At 39.1% G+C, this 23285-nt stretch overlaps 1 protein-coding gene across 17 annotated transcripts in view; it reads right to left on the bottom strand.

Moving 5' to 3' along the window:
* The window catches only part of KIAA1217 (KIAA1217 ortholog), a 586069-nt gene that overhangs the window by 135638 nt on the left and 427146 nt on the right, over window positions 1-23285 (bottom strand). For all 17 annotated transcript variants that reach the window (XM_069086314.1, XM_069086315.1, XM_069086298.1 and 14 more), the window contains 2 exons: window positions 10255-10453; window positions 5350-5443 (listed from right to left, as the gene is read on the bottom strand). In XM_069086314.1, coding sequence (XP_068942415.1) covers window positions 5350-5443; window positions 10255-10453 — 293 coding nt within the window. The remainder of the gene's footprint in view (window positions 1-5349; window positions 5444-10254; window positions 10454-23285) is intronic.

Genomic DNA, 23285 nt, shown 5'->3' with positions numbered 1-23285 from the left:
TTTTTAGAGGAAAAGCACAATTAGTTTTTAGTTGTGTCCAATTCTTCATGATGCCTTTGGAGTTTTCTTGGCAAAGATACTAGAGTGGTAAGGGGAAGGGGAGGGGGAAGGAGAAAGCAAAGGGAAAGAGAGGGGGAAGAGGAAGGAGGAAGGGAAGGGAGAGGGAGAAAGAGAAGAGGAAGGGGAGGGGAAAAGGGAAGGATTCAAATAGTGGCAGCATGGAGGGAATCCCTGTGACTACCAGTCATTTTAACTTGGACAGATGTAAGGGACAGCTAGAGATATGCCTCTATTTATCTATGTCTACATCTTACAACTATATATGCACCCATATATAAATATAAATTACATGTGTATTTATTTAAGATATATAAGCTAGCTATCTGAAATAGATGACAGCATGTGTAAAGTGAAGTCAATAGAATATTGGAAAAGGAACAAAAAAAAATCTGGGTTCTAATACTAGCCCTGCCATTTTCAAGCTATGACCTTGGGTAAGTCCCTTAACTTCTCAGAACTGGATTCTTTATCTACAAAAATAAGGTAAACCATGCATTCCCTGTATAGCTACAGAGAATGTGGTGAGGATAAAACTAAGATAATTTGTAAGCCCTACATGAACATAAAGTTTATGGTTATCATCATCATTAGCATTACATGCCATAAGAACGGGAGTGAGTTCTTTCAGTAGTTAAGGGATAAGGGATAAGGGAGATGAGGGAGCCAGCATTCAGTCTGGGCCTTGAAGGATAGGTAGAATGTCCCAAGGCATTCACTCTAGATGGAGGGGAAGGAATGGGGGAAAAGGCCTGCAGGTCTAAAAGATGGAGAGTATTTGGGGAATGTGGAGAAATCCAACTTGGTGACTGGGGGAGCACTGCAGGGCATGAGGCTACAAAAGGTGGTGGAGTCAGACTGTGAAAGACTCTGAATGCCAGGCTATGGAGTTCGGACTGAAATTGGTCGCTAAGTGGGAGCCATTAAAAGCTTTGGATGCTTTGAATTATTTGATGTTTTGAATGATGTTTTATTTCTCAACAGCATACACTATGGAGTGGAGGAGAAGGAAGAGATTTGGAGGCAGGGAGGGAGGGCAGGGAGGGAGGGCAGGTAGGAAGACTTACAACAGTCCTGCTCATAGGTGGTGAGGGTCTGACCTAGGCTGGAGGAAGTCTTTTGAAGAAAAGGGGTAGATATGAAAGAGAGAGTCAACGGGACTTGGCAGATGATCAGACTGGGCTTGGGAAGACGTCTGAAAGGGAGGAGGAGGAGCAAGGAATGATGTGGAAATGTGTAAAGTGACTGAAATACATTATCTCATTTGATCTTCACAACAAGCCTTTGAGGCAGATACCAGAGGTGTTATTATCCCAATTTTACAACTTTGAAAAATGAAGCTGGAGGATTTTAAGCACTTTATCCCAACTGCTAGAGACATGTCTCTCTAAACCACCATGCAGCTGTTTGTATTCATGTATCTGCATACAAGTCCGCTGCTCAGAAGGAATGTAAGCTCCTTGAGAACAGATGCTGTTTCATTGCTGTCTTGGCATCTCCAGTACCTGGCACACTGACTAGTAAACCACCGGGGGTACCTCAGAGCTAGTTAAGTATCAGATGTGGAACTCAAACCCAGCCCTGCCTGATTCCAAGTCCAGCATTCTCTCTATTACACGACACTGCCTTTTCTATTTGATTATGGTCACATAAAACAGTCAGGCCTCAAAAATGCTCAGATTGAGATATTAAATGTACAAAAACACAAGCATTTCCACCACCACCAAGTATATACTTTGTCTGTGCCCTGAGGCCTATAACCTCAAGGCTGATGCATTCATTCTGTGTTTCCCAAGTAATATCAGTATTTTCCAATGATTGTTCCAGGAGATGATACAGTTTAGACATACAGCCTAACATTTTTCTTTTAATGACATTATTTGAGATTTAGTTTGGTGCATAAGGAACATTTGAGAGGCCACCTCGAAGATCCAGGGTTGATGCTACTCACCCCTAGCCCCAGTCCAATCCAGCCTATGCTTTTCATAGGGTGTAAGTTTATTTGTAAGGAGCCTGAGATTTGCTTTTGTCCCAGTCTGCCAATAGAGTGGTGAGTGAAGTTCTAATGACATCAGGCACAGTGTTCTAGTAAGTGACTCATAAGCACAGCCACAAGTAAATTCCTTCATTACCACGGTCTAGTTGAAAACAGAGGAATAAGGACTCTCCTAACTCCTAACAACCATTAAGCATTTTAGATGAACTCTGTTCTATTGGCCCACTAGCTTTTAGATTCCTTCCTTAGAGAGCTCAATGACAAAAAAAGAAAGGCCCCACACCTGCCAAAAATATTTCTATTTTGTAGCAAAAAATTGGAAATCCCCTATGATTGGTGAAGGGCTAATTGTACACAAAGGCAATGTATTAGAGTGCTTTAAGAAACAATGACTATTATGAATTCGGAGAAGCATGGGAACATACAAATGGAATCAAACAAAACAATAAAACATTCGAGACTGAGGGGCTGTGGAATTATGAACAAGCTTGGACCCAAAGAAGAGATACAAGAAGTCATCTCTTAGGAATCTTTGCAGAGGTGAGAGATCAAGAGTGGTGTTGTTGTTGAGTAGTTTTATAGTTGTGTTTGAGTATTAGTGACTACATTTAGGATACCAGAGTGGTTTGCCATTTCCTCCTCCAGTTCATTTTACAGATGAGGAAACTGAGGCAAACAATGTTAAGTGACTTGCCTAGGGTCACACAGCTAGTAAATCTCTGAGGCTAGATTTGAACTCAGGAAGATGATTCTTCCTGACTCCAGGCTTGGTACTCTATCCACTACACCAACTAGCTGCCCGGGACAACAGGTACAGAACAATGAATATAACATCAGATCGCTTCAACATATTGGTTACTTTTCTATAAAATCATGGCTCCCTGGGGAGAAAAGGGAAATGGGAAATATAGATGATATTAAAAACAAAATCAATCAATAAAAATTATTTTGAAACAAATTCTTTTTTTAAAATTGGGAATGTTAGGAAGTGTGACTGCAGATATTCCACTCCATTACTGTAGCAAGAACCCTGTTTTCTAAGGGAAGGTCAGAGAATTCCAACCAGAGATAGGTTGCTTTGACTAAGGGTGGACATACTGGTATTTCAATCTGAGCGAATCGTGTTTCCATTAGTTTTGAGAATCAGTAGGGGTCATACTCTGAGATGATCTCATAGAACTGAGCTAGGGTAGAAAGGAAAGAAAAGAGAGTTCATTTCCTTGTTTTCATTATTACACTTGGCTGATTCTGAAATTGTGTAATTCCTTTGCTGAATCAGGATTCTAAACAAAGTCCTGACTTTTGGTTGTGATGGTGTACAATTGGTGATAAGAGCATAAAGGGGTGAGCATTTGTTTTTTCCCCAACAAGCAGGCTAGTATTTAATCAGGATGGAGCCCACTCAGAATAAAGAGTCACAAGGGTCTCATACAAAGGCACAATGTACCCAGAATCTCCTAGCCAAAACTCCTGTTTCATGATAATCAATCTTGTGCATATGGTTAATATTTGATTCTATATGTTTTTCCTGCCAATCTTTATGTAGGTCTCACATCTGTTTGGGAGTTGAAACAGGTGTCCCAACCAGCCATTAACTGAGACTATTCTAGGGCTGCTACATGGGAATGGCTCTAAATCCCAGAAAGGGAACTCTGAGCACTTATAAGGCTCCATTTCCAAGGAGGTAGAGATGCCAGGCATCAAAGAGACTTGTGGGAACTGAGCCTTCTAGAAATATCCCTGACAATGAGTATGGCAAGTTAATAAAAAGGAAGGAGGACCCACACTATCTAGCCTACAGCAGTAAAGTTGGATTCAAACGTTCTGGTACATATTGACTTAGAAAATCTCAAACTAACATTAGCTATGTTGTATTGTATTTTTCTTTATTTTATATATTTCCTGATTACATTTTAATCTACATTTGTCCTTCCGAGAGTGTTGTTGGCTGTGTGTTTGACACCTCTGGTTCACATAGCATGTTTGGCTAATTACAGGATGCAATTGTCTTCACATCAGCTTGTTTTACTTTAAAGTATAAACACAGTCAACATCACGATCCTAAGTTTTACAATGTTGTGAAGGCAGTGGCTGAGTGAGTAGAAGACTCATTCCTCAAAATTAAGAAGAAAAAAAACCCCACCATAGGCTCAATTCCCATAATAAGTCATCACTCATATTCCACTCATTGTGGTTACATATATATTCTTCCCGGAGTTTTAATGGAATCTGCTGGCTTCTCTTACTTACATCCTGACCCAAATAGATATTCACTCTCAAGTAACAGTTTTCTCATGGCAGAGAACTTCACTTCAGCTGTAGGGCAGGCAGCACAGTACCTTGGAGCTCACCTATAATAAAACCTTGTCATCTCAGATAGCGATTCTGCTATGTTCTCTAGGTCAAACACCTCATTTGAAACAGAGCAAAGTCCTAAATCTAAGGGGCATGGAGTGGATCCCCAGCACTTATCCCACGGCTTGGCACATCCTAAATGTTTAATAAATGCCTTTCTCAATAACTCTTAGTGCAGCCATGTAATTTACCCACATCTCCCCCACCTTCAGTTTCTCTGTTCTACTCCCTTCAAACCAAACATAATGGATTTCAGAATTTCCCACAAGCCTTTCAGGAATTCCCCAGTCAGGACAGGGGCTGATCTTAAGTGCCCTCCACCAAACTGTCATGCTTTAGAAAGTCAGCATAATTTAGAATATCAGCTCCTTGAGGGTAGAGATCATTTCTTTTATATTTCCAAAGTTTAGGTTGGTATTAATACCAACTATGGTGCTAAGTAGTAAGGGCTTAAAATAACAAATGCTTTTTCATTCATTCATTCACTCACTCAGAAAACTGAGACCTACAAGATCTAATATGTGCACATATCAAAATGTTTTACATGCATATTTGATTCATTCTCTTTTGAAAGAGGGGGAAAAAGGAGAGCTACCATCTTGGTAAGGTAAAGTAAAGCACAAAAGAACCAAAGATGTCTTACATTCTTTGCAAAATGGAGTTTAGGCTCCTTTTATGAGTCAGGGCATGAACCTCATCCTTAGATATAACTCAGGACATGTTGTGAATTATATAGAAATGTCAGTTACTTTGTTCTAAGTCACGCGGAAGTCAGAAAGCTGCCACTCAACTTTTCTTACAGCTTGCAACAAGCTAGTGACTCATCAGCCTGGGAGAGTGGCAAGGACTCTCGAATCGCCCTGGAGGGTGGATGAACATGCAAATAGTTTAAGAAAGGAAGAAAGTGGCTTAACACACATGAAGAGGAAAATTACACTTACCCTCATATCTCCATTCAGAGTTTTGGGTGTATGATTGAATGCATGTGCAGGATCCTTGTTGTAAACTTTGAGGAAGGACCTGTCCTGAATGTTCCTGGAATCAAAAACATCCATGACTATAGAAAATGAAAGGAGTTTTATTTTAGCCATTTCTTTTGCCTGCCTTTAGATATCCATTGACAATCCAACACTAGCTACAGCTGACCAGACCAAAAAAAAAAAAAACCCAAAACCCCAAACTCAACAACAACAAAAAACAAAAACACAACACACACACACAAATGAAAAAATTTCCTACCACAAAATAGTCAATCACACACACACATACACAAAAGAAAAAATAGCAGGGGAAAGGGCCAACTTTATCTCTTTTCCCCAAGGGTAATTATTTAGGCAGCCCAGATCCCCATCCACACATATCAGGGAGTACCTTCAAGTTTCTGAGTGTGTCAGGCTAACATTTTCAAAAACAATAAAGCTCTAATATTTACAGTAAGTTCAAAGGGATTCAGTTAATATTTAAATATTTAAGTGTTTGCTTTGCCCAAATGACTAATTTTCTGCTTATCTAATGAATGCACACAAAAGAAAAATGGCTTGTTTTTTTTTTCTTTCCCAAGGAATTTCATAAAGTTAAGAAAGAACATTTGCCTGTAGTCTCAAAAAGAGTCCCACAAGGACCAAAGCTTTGGATCTAAAACTCACATATTTTTAAAGTATGTTTTCCCTTCATCAGGGACTTTGGAATAGTGTTGTACACAAAAGAAAATGAGTCTCATTGAGAAGTAATCAAAAGAGATTTAGGCAGACTGTGACACTTAATGGTGTTTGTGTCTTAACCTAATCATTCTGGCAACATTTGCCTTGTAATAGTCAAATGATGATGATAAATAATAATAATAATAATTCACATTGACATAGCACTTCAAAGTTTGCATTGGTACAACAACTCTAAAGATGTAGGCACTACAGGTATTATTATCTCTATTTTACAGATGAGAAAACTGACGTTCAGGGAGATTCAGTGATTTGCCCATGTTCATTCAGCAAATAAGGATCAGATAGGATTTAAACAAAAGTCTACCTGACTTCATTCTGTTTCTACTATATAACATTCTGATAACTAATATTAATGTTCCTGGGGGTGGGGGAAGGAATTCCATCACAGATACTTCCCTCCCCCCAGAAGGTTGACTATGTTCAGTCCTCCAAAAAAAGGCTAAATACATAAATGTCTACATATCTTATCTCAAATCATACTTTAAAATAATTTTAGAAATGAGCAATCTGCATCATGTCCATCAGATTCCCTCTTTGCCCTTATCAGCAGAAAGTCTGCCGCCCAGAATGACTCAGTTCTTTCCAAGCTATGACTCCTTTCCATTTCACAGTAGGGAATTTGAGAGAGTTTGAGTAAGAGGCTAAATCCCTTTCCTCCAGGTGTGCTCCACATTTAGTGGGCTGATCTCAAGCATTGGGATTATTGGTTTGGGTTTTTAGCTAAAGGGTAGGATTCTTGGACTAGTCTTGATGCTTTCCTTTAACTATGACTGCTCCAAAGCAGTGACCAGCCTGAGCTTACACTCTTGCTTTGGTTTTCTAGTCTATCAGTAGAAAGCAATGTCAAGGAGGGAGAGATGGGCCAGTTAGGGGTGTGTTTTTAAGGTGGGTTAATTACAAATCCATATTAATGAGGCTAATTGAACAGGGGGCCACAAAAGAAATTTATCCTTTATAGGAAAAAATGTTCAATATATTTTGCCTTCATGCATCAACCTTTCTTAAGCCCTAATAAAAAATATTAATGGTGATATAATGGCTATTTCAAATAGATATCAAATAGATAGTAGATGAATTTACAAATAGCATGCTCTTTACAACCATGTTCTTTACTAAAGCCATCAAGGTACATCTTCTCATAGGCTACAGAACCAGATATCAACTATAAAAGTACACGAAGAGGGGTGGCCAGGTGGCACAGTGAGTAAGAGCGCTGGCCCTGGCATCGGGAGACCCGGGATTGGTTCTGGTCTCAGATACTTGGCACCCACACAAAATAACTGGCCGTGTAACCTTGAGCAAGTTACTTAATCCCAAGTGCTTTTAAAAAAAAAGTATGTGAAGAGGGAGGCATGGCTATATAATGGTTTCTATGAAAAAAGGATCTGAGAATTTTAGTGAACCACAAGGTTGAAGAATGCAACTGTCAAAACCCAACACCATTTCTAGGTTTCATTAAGAGAAGCATGGGGAACAGAACCAGAAAGTCTTCTTGTACTCTTCCCTGAGCAGATCACATTTGGAGGACTGTCTTTAGTTCTGGGTACCATAATTTAGGAGGGATGTTGTCCAGAGGAGGGTGCTTGGAGGGTTGGGGGAATCTGGAGAATATGAATCAACTGAAGAATCTGGGTATGTTATACCTGGAAAATAAAAGACTTAGAGTCTTCAGCCTATGAAAAGTTGCTATTTTGTTTGGTCCCATAGGAAACCCCCCCTCCCCAAAACCTGGGAGCAATGGATAAGCGTGGTAAAGAGGTAAATGTAGGCTGGAGGTAAGGAAAGACTCCCTAACAACTAATAGTAATTCTGAAAGGGAGGAAATTGACTTGGGAGTTAGTGAGCTCCTCTTTCCTTGATGTCTTTAGGAATAGCCTATTTAGCATCTGTTGATAGAAGGGGAGGCTAGGTAGCTCAATGGATAGATCATTGAGCTTGTAGTGAGGAAGATCTGAGTTCCAATCTGGCCTCAGACACTTACCATATGATCCTGGGCAAGTCACATGTTCTCTTTTTGCCTCAGTTTCCTCAGATAGGGATATTAATACTTCCTGCCCAGGGTTGTTGTCAGGATTAATGATATATTTGTAAACTGCTTAAGAGTGTGCTGCACATAGTAGGCACTTAATCTGTCCTTTCCTTCCTATGTTTTTCAACTCTAAGATTTTATATTTTCCAAATAAATGTATAGTTTGGACTTACAAGGAGTAGTAGTGTGTGATTTAAATGACTCCATCTTTTCTCCTGTGCTTTCTTTGTTGACATGTAGAATTATCCAAAAATCAAGAGGGGAACAGATGCTCAGGGAAGTGGTGGGATTCCCATTAAGAGATCTTCAAGCAAAACTTGGACCACTTATGGAAAAACTGCAGAGTCTCTTCATTTAACAAAGCAGGTTTTACTTGAGAGCAGGGATGATCTTTTGCCTCTTTTCATTTCCCTAGCACTTAGCATGAATCTGGTATGTAGTAGGTGCTTCATAAATGTTTATCGATTGACTACTGAGATCCCTCTGAAATATGAAATTCCTAGATTCTTTGATTAAGTAATCAGATCTTACTCATTCACTTATCTGATTGTGTAGACTGATTTTTTCTTCCTCCTTCGTATTCCTTTTACTTCCCTCTGGTCATTTGATGATCTACCAAGCCACAGGCATGGGAAGTGAGAAAAAAGTCAATCTCCAAACAGCACTTTTACTGCTTCCAATTGGCTCCAGAAAGAGCTGTATTCAGGGCTAGGCAGAAACTATTACACTGACTCAGATTAGATTTGGAGATTAAGCGGATTTCAATTACCCATGTTAGCTGAGTTCTCTAATATGAGCAATCAAGAATCCACTGAATGTGGTTACCATTCCTCTCAACTCCTCCAACTGTAAAAGATGCAATATGTTTGTTCTAAATAGAAAAACATATGCCATTTTACCACTGAATGTATACTCTTTCAGGATAACATGACTATTTTATGTTTAAGCTTATGTTTTATAAATTTAAGGGTTTTTTTCCTGACAATCTTATTAATAATTCATTCTAAAAAAACAAAAACAAATTTCCTGATCCCCATGAATATTTAAATAAAGCTTCAACACCAGATGCAGTACCTATACCTTAAGGCGTGTGTCAACCTTAAACGCCCTAAATTACTCATAGGTTTTGGCACATGCCTAGATATGTCATCCCTGATAATTGCAAGTTATTTATCGGTTTACATCTATTTCATGCCAGAGGCAAGGCATTAAAAAAATTTACAAGGTGATGCTTCGTTCTGCCAGGGAAGGACCAGGTTGGCCACCAAGTAGATCCCTAGGGTTGGGATGCAACAGTAGTAGATCTTACTCTAGTGGGTGAATTGTAAACAATGGATACAAAGGAATGAGCAGTTAACTGAGAACCTGAAGAAATACCTTCGAATTCTAACACTGCCTCTGTTGATGGGGCTACTGGCGTTACTTGGGAAAATCACTTTACTTTTCTGGGCTTTGGCTCTCTCTTTTGTTAAGAAAGAAAAAAAGAAGGGGCAGCTAGGTGATGCAGTGAGTAGAGTGCCGGCCCTGGAGTCAAAAGGACCTGAGTTCAGATCCGGCCTCAGACACTTAACACACACACCCCAAAAAAACTAGTTGTGTGACCTTGGGCAAGTTACTTAACCCCAATTGCCCTACCCCCCCCCCAAAAAAGAAAAAGAGGTTGAATGGGGGCAAAGAGCTCAGCCTAAGTGAACCCTACCAGTTCTATTGAATCTATTTCTTCTTAAGTCACATCATTTGAACATAGAAGCAAAGTCAAACTCAATAAATATTTAGCAAGTTTCATTATTCTGGAAAGCATGATGCTAGATTCTAGGAACACAGAGACAGCAAACCAAACCAAACCAAAAAATATCTCCCTAGCCCTTGCCCACAGAGAGTTTACAATCTAGCAGTAGTGAATGAATGCACACATATGTGAACATTTATTGACTGACTGGTATGGAGAATGAGCTTGTCAATTGTAATAACAGTAATGCTTGACATCCCTGTGACAATGAGAAGAATAAATTAAAGACTAAAAGTGCTCTGGGCATGCTGTAGAAATGCTAATGATAATATATTGAGTTATAAAGATGGTACACACCACCACTTACCTTACATCGTTTAATTCATAGTACACGTTTCTGCTTTCATCTTTGATGTAAATTGCTACGCTTGGAGATTCCAGGATTTTCATAGTGAGCTGCTGAGGAAAGGCACTTACGAAGAGGGCACGGATTGTGTCTGCACTTGTGATTTCGTTGGGCATCCTAAGCTGCTTTGTTTCATCCCCGTACTGAAGATATAAAACACCTGCACGAAAACAAAATGCCCTTATCAGATGCAGATCAAAACCAACCTTATTGGGAGGACTCATATGAAACATGCCATAAACAAAGCCATTTTCCTCAAACCACACTCAGGCATGTTTTCCGTATGGTTTTGGAAAACAAGTAATGAGAGACATATGGTTGGTATTTCCAAGAAATGCAGCTATGTGATTACCATACAAGTACCTTTTACTCTCTGGAGATGAGGCATGTTCTGGAGAGGCTAATTTCCATCTATTTTTAAACCAAATTTTTAAACAAAATCACGGGTCTTTTAAACCAAACAAAAAACTCAACTAACTTCTGAGAATCCAAAAGAAAAGATTCTCCCCATTTCCCCAGGCTCATTTTTCCAATTATTTTTCTTCCCACTAATTGATTAGAACAACGACTGTGCTCTATAATATGTATGGCATGTCTTTTTTAGCCTGAAAGTTAAATGAAATTCTTCCATTAATATTTTCTTATTTTTTCTTTTTAATTTATGGAATGAAACAAGTATTTCTATAATCTAGTACAATAAAGACCACTGCACATGACACTGCAAATCTGCTATGTACAACTTGATAATCCATTCAAATATTTTCAAGATGGAAAAGTTTACACCAATCCAGCGGCACTAATACATCATTTACTAAATATTTATAGTGATACTTTGAGAGTCACAAAGTCAAAATCTTTCAGACAGAAAGTGGGAGGAGTTGGATATATTAGGAAGTACAAGATGACAGTCAGAATTCTACACCTAATGGAACTTAGCGAAGCTTCTGTTTTGAGGTGAATTTCCGATCTGGTCTCATTGTACTAAAGAATTACAATTAAGTATAAATGGACCCCAGCGTCGAAGGATGAGGGCAATCGCAGGATCACTTATATAGAGGGGGAAGGTCTCTTTCACTTTACAGGTGAGGAAACCGAGGCCCAGAAAGGTGAAGGGACCTTTATTGTACCACCTCCTATGGAGAAACACAAGGTAGGGAAGAATGGTAGGCTGATTTTACAAAGCCTCTGCTAGGTAACGGGATCTCTCCTGAAGATGCCCCTAACATAATGGAGATCTAAGAAATCTGGACACTATAGACGCTACCTATGTAGGAGACAGTGGTACAGTGAAAGGAGTAGAGGCTTTGGAAGTTTTCTTAGTTCAAACCCCAGCTTTACTCCTTATTTTCTGGGTGACCTTGGGCAAGTCATTTAACTTCTCTGGGCCTCAGTTTCCTCATCTGTAAAATAAGGGGGTTGGATCAGATGACCTCTGAGGTCCCTTTTCAGTGTTCTTCTGTTATCTTATGAAGCTCTACTGCCAATGTGACCGACACTGAACGATGAAAAAAGAAATCGTCTCAAACCAAGAGCAGCACCAATCATACCTGCTCATCTACTACTCGCTGAAATGACAGCTACTGCCTTTGGCCTGCTTTCTAACCAAATAACCAGCAGCAGACTAGAGGCGGATCCTTGTATGGCTCTTTCCGTGACTCAGGGTGATTCTTCCACTCAGGGAACAGGGAGTCTCACATCCTGTCCCTAGCCAGTGATGCTCTGGGGAAGGGATTTATGGTAATTTCACCCCCTGCCACGTATTTATCTCTAAGGAAAGTGGGGAAACTTCTCCAGAGTCTCTGAGATCCTTGTGACTGCAACATTCAGACACTGAGAGGGGAGGCATGGTGATTTTCCTTCAAGATAGATAATGCTACATCCAAATGCCAAATGCATTGGAGCAGACAACCATCGCTCTCAGCTGAGGTCTGGCCTGTGACCATCGATTTGGTGGGGCTTCTGTACTTATGTTAACCTGACAGGGATGAAATAGCAGAGCTCTGTAGTGCTCCAACATGACCCGGCTTTCATTCCATTATCTCTATCTATCTATCTATCTATCTATCTATCTATCTATCTATCTATCTATCTATCTATCTATCTACCCATCCATCCATCCATCCGTACATCCATCTGTCCGTCCGTCCGTCCGTCCATCCATCCATCCATCCATCCATCCATCCATCCATCCTTCTACCTATTATGATGGCACAATGAAAAGAAGAGGGGAACAATACTTTGTACAGGAACTCCAGAGCGATCTAGTACATATGGACATTAAGAATGGCAGTTCTCAAAGTCCCAGATTCTCTGAGCTGAAGATGGGGCCTTCTACTTGTGTATAGAGTTCTTGATAATATATGATCACAGGATAACAGATTGAGAGCTGGAAGGGCTCTTGTAGGTCTACAACAACTTCCTTATTCTCCGATTAGGAAACTGAGGCCCAATCACTTGCCCAAAGTCACATATGGCGTTAGTGACAAGGCCCCCTTAGATAATATCACAGCTTCTTCCTCTGAAGGAGTTCAAAGCAGTTTCCCGCCCCCCCCAAAATGGAGGCCTTTCCTGATCTCCCAAACTGTTGGTGTCCTTCCCCATCACAAAAATAATTATCTTGTATTTATGGATTTCTCCAGCCCCCAGGTGCCAGCGCTTGCCCATCTAATGTAACTTTTCATTTGCTCTCAATTTTTTGTCTGGATCCATTTATGGACAAGTTATCCCCCTCATTAGAATGTAAGCAACTTGAAGACAGGGAGTATTTTTCCTTTTTTCTTTGCATCTTTAGTGCTTTGCATAATATCTTGCATAGAGTAACTTCTTGAAGAATGTTTGTTGATGGATTAATTGATATCTATTTTGCACATACTCATATTTGTGCACACGTGAGTGCACACACACATATATTGTCTTTCCTGATAGACCATAAGTTTCTTTTATTCTCTGTTTTCACAGTGTCTACTGCAGTGCTTGGCAGAAAGTGGATGCTTAATAAATGTTTGATGACTGGTTGATTGCTCTTTATTCATCTTCAGAACGTTCTTGGGAAGTAGGGGGGAGAGCAGGGCAAAACAGCTTCCCAGCTCATTTTTCTAGGCATGAAAATGGGGGCTGGGGAAGTTGTCTAAGCTCATATGGTTGGTCCAGATCCACAGATCTGAATCTCTCCTGTCTTAGCTTTGTACTCTTCCCATTAGATCCTTGCCCAGTAGTAAAGGACTGGTATCCTATTTCACCGATATATAATGGGGAATTGTTTAAAAAAAAAATGAATGGAAAGCCTTCACAAGTATTGAAAAAAATTTAAAAATGCAAGACCATGGCAACGCAATGTTATTAGTGACCTGGGAATAGTTTCCCTCTCACAAATAGCAAACTCAGAAATGAGCTCCATAGATCTCCTGCTCTAAAATATCCATCCCTATTCTTGCTAGAGTCCCTTCAGTTGCTGCTGCTGCTACAGCATCTGCTGCCCCTTCTGCAGGAGCCAAGAGAGTGTAGGAGTCCTCCAACAGGGGCAATCAGGAAATGAGTTCTTCCTGCTGAAACACTGGGAGGGTGGGTGTGGTGAGAATTCCCTGCTGGAATTCTGAATACATTTTCCCATAGATTCCATACTAGCTATTGCCATTACTGAGCAGCTAGGCGGTGCCTGCAGTGGACAGAAGACTGGGTCTGGCATAGTAACAATGTTCCTTCCTGAGTTCAAATCTGGCCTCAGACACTTCCTAGCTGTGTGACTCTGGGCAAGTATCTTATTTGCCTCAGTTTTCTCATCTGTAAAATGAACTGGAGAAGGAAATGGCAAACCACTACAGTATCTTTGCCAAGAAAACCCCAAATTGGGTCACATAGACTTGGACATGACTGAACAAACCTCCATTACTTGAATACTTTCCCCCTCCTAGAATCTCTTCTTTCAAGATTCAGTTCACACAAACTCTTTCCTTATCTCCCTAAAACTTTGGGTTTACTTTGCATTTATTTTACACATACTAATTTATGTACCTGTTGTTTTCTCTGACAGAGTATCAGCTCCTTGAGAATGGAAGGGAGGAGAGGGGGAAGGATTACATTTTTTTTCCTTTGCATTTCCCACAATGTTTGGCATGTAATAGGTGCTTAAGGAATGCTTGTTTATGGATTGAAATGGGCTTTTATGGCTTGATCTGCATCTCTAATCCATTCCTATGATGCTGTTCCCATGGGAGAATCTGTCCTGAGTTCCAATAATTGCCTTAGAAATGCATGCTAGTCACTCAATAATAGATAATATTTAGATAGCATATGAAAGTTTGCAAAGTACTTTACATATGTTTTGATCCTCACAACAACCCTGTGAGGTAGGTGATATTATTATCCCCATTTTACAGCTGAGGAAACTGACGTTGAAAGCAATTAAGTGACTTGTCCAGGGTCACAAAGCTCCTAAGTATTGGAGGTAGGATTCAAATTCAGGTCTTCCTGATACAAAGTCAAGCTCTCTATCTACTATCTCACCTTAGTCTCTTTGATAAGTTTCCTCATCTGAAAAATGGCAACATAATACCTGTGATATAAATTTTCCAAGGCTATAGGATTGTAGGGTTGCAAATTTGGAGCTGGAAGAGAACTTTAAAATCACAAAGTCCAACTTCTTCACTGTACATGAGAAAATGGAAACCCAGAGAGGTTAATTGTCTCTACCAAAACATGGGCAGTAAGAAGCAAAATGGAGATTTGAACCTAAACTCTCTGATTCCAAATCCAGAATTCTAGCTGCTAGACCATGTCATGAGGATCAAAAGAGACAACTTATGAAAAGTTCACTGCAACCTTGAAAGTGTTAGGTAAATGTTATCGATGATGATAGTGATTTTCCTTTCAAGGCTCACCAAACAGTTGACTGAGAAGGGTGGATTTTTTTTTTAATCCTGGATTATAATGTAAATAGAAGAGTAGTGAAATTTAGCTAAGTGACAGACAAGTCATTCTATTTATTATATCACTCTGTCCAAAGCAGAAAACCTAACATAACATTTAAGGCATATTCTCAATGTTCTTTTAGTGAAAATACTGCATTATGCATAAACATTTGTAATGTGGTCTGTGGAGGAAGAAGGGTTAGAGAAATTATATTAAGAATTCAAAAAGCTCTTTTAAACTGGGTAAATTAAATGCAAAGGTGGGCATAGGAGGGGGTAGTTGAAAATAAATAGAAAATACACCTCAGGATTCAGATAATAAAAGAGGCCAATGGCTTGTAGATTGTTCACAAACATCATACCTATACAACAGGAAAATTTTTTCAAGAAGGGAGTGGGCAGATGATGAGGAATTTGCAAAGCAGTGAACATGACAAAAAGTGAATTATCTTGGCAAGAAAATGACTCAAGACCAGTTTGGGAGTTCTACTACAATTAGTTGTCCCTAAGAAGTCAGATCATCAATTCATTAGAATAGAGATTAGAAGAAAATGTGGGAAACAGGCAGGCTCTTACCAATAATTATCCATAGTACATCAAATCCTCATTGAGAATGAAAAGTAAAAAGAATGCCATATACTTTTGATTATTTTAAATATAACAATGATTCAATGATGCAAAGTTCAGCCTTAAAGAATCTCTTTTCTTTAAAAATATTTTTACTGAACTCTTCTGTGTTTACATCACCTTAATTTCTAAATGTATACCTGCCTCTTTCCCTCATCTCAGAATTATCCTTTTTGACAAAGAATAAAAAAAAAAAAACTAGAAAAAGAGCAGGGCAGCAATACCAAACAACATATTAACTACGTCCGACAATGTATGCAGTACTTGACACCCAAAGATTTCAAATTTGTAAAGAAAGGAGGAAGTTATATTTTTTCGATGCTTCTCAGGCCAAGCTTGGTCATTGTAATTACATAACAAAGGATCTCTTCTAAAAAGATGTCTTCCATGGAAATATTTATTAATATTAAACAATATTCCTTTACAGATAGAATTAAAGAGAAAAATGCTCGAAAGAGGATACTATATTTTCATTACCAGTATGGAAAATTGTCTTAGGAGTTCAAATGGAACAGTGATTCCTTACTGGTCGATTCTCTAGATAGTTCATGTTTTCAGAAGACATTGTGATGATTGAATCAAACACTAAAATGCTACTGAAATTCTTCAATGAGATCTACCACCACTGGAAAAAAAAAAAAAGACTGACCTAACCAACCACACAAGAAACATCAAAAGAATCACGAGGAATGACTATTGACCACTCATTGGTATATGGTTAGATCACGGGTTTTCATGAGGTCCGTGACAAACTTGGAAGGAAGTTATGATTTTGCCTTTGAATTCCTAATAAAGGAGAGGAAATGAAAATCTGGGCAGTCTTGACACACAGACTAGATTTTGTTGTGGATGTTACAGAGCTCAGAGAAAGAAGAGGGAATAAGCCATAAAACTCAATAAGTGAAATTGGCTAAAGTGGGATGAAGAAATCTCAAGAATGAAATTCTGAATATACAAGCACACAAAATCCTGATCAAGAAGAACAGAGAAAGTCATCCAAAGATACTGGTATCGCTACAAAGGGAACTTGGTCAATTGAGATTTAGAAAAAAAGAGTAGGTAGAAAATAGTGAAACACTTTCAAGAGCTGAAGCTAGAGATGAATGTGTAAGGACAAAAAGGGGACTTTCTGAAAGTCACCTTGGGGGCAGGAGAAATATCAAAGAAGGGACAGGTATTCTGCTTAAATTGGACAGGACATCAATAATGGCTGAAAGAAAGAAGGCAAAATTATTCATACTATTTGGCTTCTGTCTCCTCCAAGCAGAAGGATCTATGAAGTTGGAAGAAGAGAACAAAAATAGTTCCCAGGGAGTTGAAACCCAAAATAAATGAGATATTTAGAGGGCACCTAGATGCCTTCAATAAATTTAAATCCCCAGAACTAAAGAAACTTAAGAGACATAATACATTTACATAATATTTTAAAATTTTTGCTAAGTGATTTGCATATATTCTTAGCTAAGTCTTGCAACAATTTTATGAGGTGGATACTACAGAGGTCATTATTGTGTTTCATAGAGAAGGAAAAAGAGATTCAGAGAGAGAAAAATCAAGACCTTCTGGACTCCAAATCAACATAGGAACCATTAAGCCATACTATGCCCCAAGTTATTGCAATAGCTGGTGGGAAATGATTGCAAACCACTGTGACAGATGAGGAATTGTGGAAAATCAGAAGTACTACAGGACTTGAGTGGGGCAAATGACATGATTTTTCTTTCTTTTCTTTTTTTTTTTTTTAAAGCAATTGGGGCCAGTTATTTCTGGGTGTGGTGCTAAGTATCTGAGCCCAGATTTGATCCCCAGGTCATCCCGACACTGGGGCCGGTGCTCTTACTCGCTGAGCCACCTGGCCTCCCCTAAGCAATTGGAGTTAAGTAACTTGCTCAAGGTTACACGGCTAGGTGTTTCTGGGTGGGTGCTAAGTATCTGAGCCTGGATTCGATCCCAGGTCATCCCGACTCTGGGGCCGGTGCTCTTACTCGCTGTACTACCTGGCTGCCCCTATGATTTTTCTTTTAAAGGAAGGGTCTTATGTCTGAGGCTGAGAATCTTGCCTGAGTCCTGGAAGATTTTTTTTTTAAACAAAATACTAACGGATGCTTTGCAAATATTTCAAAAGGGAACTAGGGGTTAATAAAAGCCAGCATGTCTTTATCAAGAACACGTCATACAAGGTTCCTCATGACTTTTTTTGGGATAGGATTACTAACTAGAGTACTAAATCAAGATAATCCTATAGACCTATTGTATCTGAATTTCAAGAAAGCACTTGGAGAAGCAAAGTCTTTGTGTTATCCTTATGGAAAAGAGAGGAGAGATATGGGCTGGACAATTGGTTTGGAATTTGTTCAACTACCAGATCCATCTAGTAGTCATTCAATGTATTGACTCACATTGGGGATGGGGTGGGGAGGCATGGAAAAGGTTACTGTATTCTTACAGGGATCTGTCCTTACCCTTTTCTGCTCAATATCTTCATTAATCATTTAGATGAAGATAGAGGTGACAAGCTTACAAGACTACCTTACTTACAAGGTAGATGATACTGGAATACCCTAGTGAATGACAGAACTGGGATCTGAAACATTTTCAGTAAGTTAGAGTGATGGGTACAATAGAATAAGATACTTTTATTAGGAACAAATGCAAAATCCTAAAAATGGGGTTCAAAAATTGACAGCATGAGCATAGGCTAGGGAAAGTATGGCTAAATAATAGCTGATGTGAAAAAGATGGGGAGGAAATTCAACAGTGTGATATGGGGCCAAAAATCCCCATCTGAATGTAGGCTGTTAAAAAAAAAAAGCATAATGTTCTAAAATGAAAAAGATAAGGGTCTCCCATTGACCTTTGTTCAGACTACATCTGGAGTTCTGTGCTCAGTCTGGAACGGTATATTTTAGGAATACTGATATGCTTTAGAGTAGAGCATACAGAAGGTAACCAGAATGGTGGGTGGTCTGGTAACCACTGGTCAAGTGAAGGAACTGGGGGGTGTTTAGCCTGGAGAACCTAGTAGGGACAGAACAGCTTTAGGAGTTTGAAAGGCTATCATGGGGAAGAGGGATTCAATTTATTTATCTTGGCCTTAGCAGACAATCTGGAAGCAGCACATGGAAGGTGCAGAGACATAGATTTAGGCTTCATGAAAGGAAAAATATTATCCCTGAGATGATCAGACTGCTTACATAGATAATAGGTTCTCCATCTCAAAAGTTCGTGAAGGTGATGCTGAGTGACTATGTCAGCAAAGTTGTAGAGCAGATTCTTGATTATGCACAGATTGGGCCAGTTGACCTCTTAAGTTTTCTCCCAATGTTGAGATTCCATGAATTATTATATTCCAGAAAATACCTATTACATGGAACACACTGATATGACCTAAGAGTAAAGAAAGTGGCTTTTGACCTGCTTCCAAGAACCTTGCTAATCTTTAAGGGATTTGAAACACACACATTCACTGGAGATTTCCATAGAGATCTTAAGCTTGGACAAAGTAATAAGAATTTGGAGGTTACCTTTGCCCTTTCTACACTGTAACAGGCTGTGAGAAGAATTTTACAACATAAACGAAAAAACATAGTGAGGAAGACTGAGATTAAAAAGTAAAAAGATACCAAGAACAAAAGTGCAAATTTTTAAAAATTCATGGGCCTAGAAGAAAACAAATTAATTTTGCTGGTGATATGAATGACACACTTGTAACAAACTGTCCCAAAGCTCAATTTGTAAAGTCCAGACTTTGGGAAGCAGTTCTGTATCTAAAGGCAAGAGCTGCCTTCACTACAGAGATGGAGGACTCCTGAATATTCATGAGCCTCCAGTAATGCAAGGTCAGAGGACACCATGATTAAGGCTATTAGAAGAAGGAAGACTGGTTCAAGTTCATCTGAAAAAATGAGTTTTCTTAGGTCTTAGTGTTCCACAACATGGAGGCCAATAATGGTTATTAATGACTGAATGAATATAACTATGGGAAAAATTTCTTACAGCCAGTAAATAAGATAGGCAGAAAAGTGGGTCTGTAGCTAAGGAGAGTGCAAAATTTTGGTTTTCATAGACCCCAACCTTCATTGTCTGCTTTGCACAAAAACCATTACTTAGCATCAGGTGACTTTTTGAACAATACTAGAGAATGGGGGCGGCTAGGTGGCATAGCGAATACAGCACCAGCCCTGGACTCAGGAGGACCTGAGCTCAAATCCATCCTCAGACACTTACTAGCTATGTGACTTTGGGCAAGTCACAACCCCAATTGCTCCTCCAAAAAGCAAAAAACAAACAAACAAAAATACTAGAGAATGTTTTCTTTTATTTATTAACTACAATTTTTTCTCTCTTCTAGTTGAATAAAACTATAGTTACCCTTCCACAACAAGGAGAAGTGAGGTGTGGAGCCCCAACAATCTGGAAAATCCACATACAATTTTTTGGCCTTCCCTTCATACATGAGAAGTCTGCATTTTTCTTTTTCTTTTATGTTGTATTTACAGTATCTCATTGTAAAATTTGGATTAAGTATTTAGTCATAGGCTCTGTCTTATCTACTTGCCTTTGTGTGTCATCTGTAGCTTCTGCAAAACTTCCCCAAATTCTCACTTAATTCCTTATGCTGACCAGTGATATAGCAAAACTGAGATGGGGTAATTTGCAATGCAGAAGGGATAATTGTACAAAGACAATCTGTAACAATTCAAACAGTTTGGCCCTCTATTTGGGAGAAATAAATAAATTCCATTCATTACTATACCTCTCTTCCTTGGATATCAATATAATATTTTCCTGTCTAGTCCACTGTCCAAGTATGAGAGTCACCAATGATTCCCAGAGAAAGTCCCAGATAGAAATTTCCCTCAGTGATGACAGGTACAAAAGTCACCTATTTTTGTCTTATTTAACTATGACTAGGCTTCAAAAAAAAAAAAGAATTAGGCCATATCTCACACAAATAAATATAAGAATCCTCTAAATATGGGATGTGATTCCTTTCAACAAACATTTACTAAGCATCTGCCTAGTACCTAAGAGAAAGTGTGTTAGGCACTGGAAAAACAGTCAAAAATGAAAAAGGCCCTGTCTTCAAGGAATTTATATTCGACTGAAGTTGGTTCCATTGTATAAATTTTCATTCAATTCTTCTAGGACTAGTTTAATTATTTTAAACTGTTGTACATAGGATACTTCAGACCAAGGACTTGGTCATACCCCTGCCATTTACCTTTTTCTCCCTTCCTGGTCTCATTTTTTTTTTAAAGCAATTGGGATTAAGTAACTTGCCCAAGGTTACACGGCCAGTTATTTTGTGTGGATGTTAAGTATCTGAGGACTGAACTGATCCCGGGTCCTCTTGACTCCAGGGCCCCTCTTACTGCGCCACCTAGCGGCCCCCCTGGTCTCATTTTTAGTTTCCATCTTCCTTTCCTTTTCTTTTCCAAGAAATGTTTATGTTTTATTCTATGGAGTCTTCCTTCCCTGAACCAATTCTCCATAGTTCCATCATCCTCTGACTCTTTAAGCAAACATTTTCTTCGCTATTGCTTTAGGTAATTTTTCAGAAAATAAAGGTTATTTTCTCTGTCTTCAACAACAACAACAACAACAACACCCCCCCACACACACACACAGAGGCTCACAATGGCAAAAAGAAAACCCACATTCTGTTCCCTATATTTATGTTCCCCTGCATTGAATGGGAAGGCAACAGATAAACTACTCTGGCATAGATGAGAGAAAAGAGAGGGTAGGAAACAATGAGGACTGGATTTGGTTGCTGTTTTCCATTTGATGACACAAGATGGCTTTTCTTATCTGCATAAAAAATGGGGTCAGGGGTTAGGTTTTCCCTGGGCTTATAGAAAAAAGAAAGTGTTAGTAGTTTAGGGATGTTAGTACTGGATGTGCCTTACCTTTAAAGTTTCTAAATAAGGACTATTTTACATCCCACATGTATTAAACTTGGACAAATTAATACAAATTTGGAAGTTATCTTTGACCCCTTTAGATATAAGAAACAGGTACCGAAAGTTAACTCAGCAGGAAGATATTCATGGCTAATAATAACTCACATTTCTATAGCACTAAAGCAAAGCTTAATGTATTATTCCTGTTAAGCTGAACACTTCTCTGTGAGGTCAGTACACCTACTATTATCATGCCTGTTTTATAGATGTGTCAAGAAGCTAAGTGACTTGCCCAAGTTTGCAAAGCTAGCAGGTGTCAGAGGCAGGATCTGAACCAAGGTTTTCCAGACTCTGTCTCTGATAATTTACCCACTACATCTCACTGCCTCTCTAATATAGAACCACAATCTGAAAATGTAAGGTAACATCAAATTCTATGAAATAAAATTTTAATATGAATGAATCCTTAAATATCTGAGTTTTTCCTTAGGAAGCCTGGTGGCCTTCACATAGTAATGTAGATGAAAAGATAATGCGAAGAAAAGAGTTCTGATACTCTTCACTGGAGTTGAGATGGAGAGAAGGGAACTATGTGTTGTGCAATGAACTCATTTAGAACAGAGGGAGAATGACCTCGAATCCATAGATAAAAGGCACCCAAATATGGATTAGATGATAAATTTGGATTGAATGAACTTTAAAGGAGAAGTTGCTGGGTAATGTTGCTAGAGGGAGAATCTGGAAAAGGCAATAGGAAGGAAGGAGCACTCCAACTACTATAAGTAAATGAGAAAGTAGGTAAGAGTAAAGAAAATGCAACCAGTAGTAGAAAGAGTAGTCCCAGGGATGCAATGTAATCAGGATGGAGTCAGGTTTCATTCAGTAAGTACAAGAAAATAAGACTGAGAAAGGAAAAGGTTTAAGATGAAAAGAAGTTTGTTATTTATTTAACAGGCATTCCAGAGGATACAGATATGGACAGATGGGAATTGTGGGGGGGGGCAGTTAGTATTAAAGAGTTAGGGAGCATGTGAGACACAGCTTAGGGCTGACACTGGGCATAGGAGTTTGTCTTTCAAGGATGAGGACTTGAGTCTCAAAAGGACGTTAAGAGTAGGAGGTCTTCTCAGTAATAAAATGATCCAAGACGATTCCAAAGGACCTTTGATGAAACATGCTCTCTGCTTTCAGAGAAAGAACTGATTCTGTCTGAATACAGACTGAAGCATACTATTTTTCTCTCCTTCCTTCCTTCCTTCCTTCCTTCCTTCCTTCCTTCCTTCCTTCCTTCCTTCCTCTCTTTCTCCCTTCCTTCCTTCTTGTACAAAATGACTTATATGGAAATGTTTTATATGATTGCACATATATAACCTATATCTGATTGCTTACTGTCTGAGGGAAGGGGGAGGGGAGGGAGGAAGGGATAGAATTTGGAACGCATAACTTAAAAAAAGATAATTGTTGGGTGGCTAGGTGGCACAGTGAATAGAGCACTGGCCTTGGAGTCAGGAGGACCTGGGTTCGGATCCGGCCTCAGACACTTCACACACAC

This window comes from Petaurus breviceps, unplaced genomic scaffold, assembly GCF_028583685.1.
Source record: "Petaurus breviceps papuanus isolate PSGF00001 unplaced genomic scaffold, PetGlider_PUasm1.0 178, whole genome shotgun sequence".
Lineage (NCBI taxonomy): Eukaryota > Metazoa > Chordata > Mammalia > Diprotodontia > Petauridae > Petaurus > Petaurus breviceps.
The sequence above is the reverse complement of the archived record's forward strand: the minus strand, read 5'-3'. Positions and strand labels throughout refer to the sequence as shown.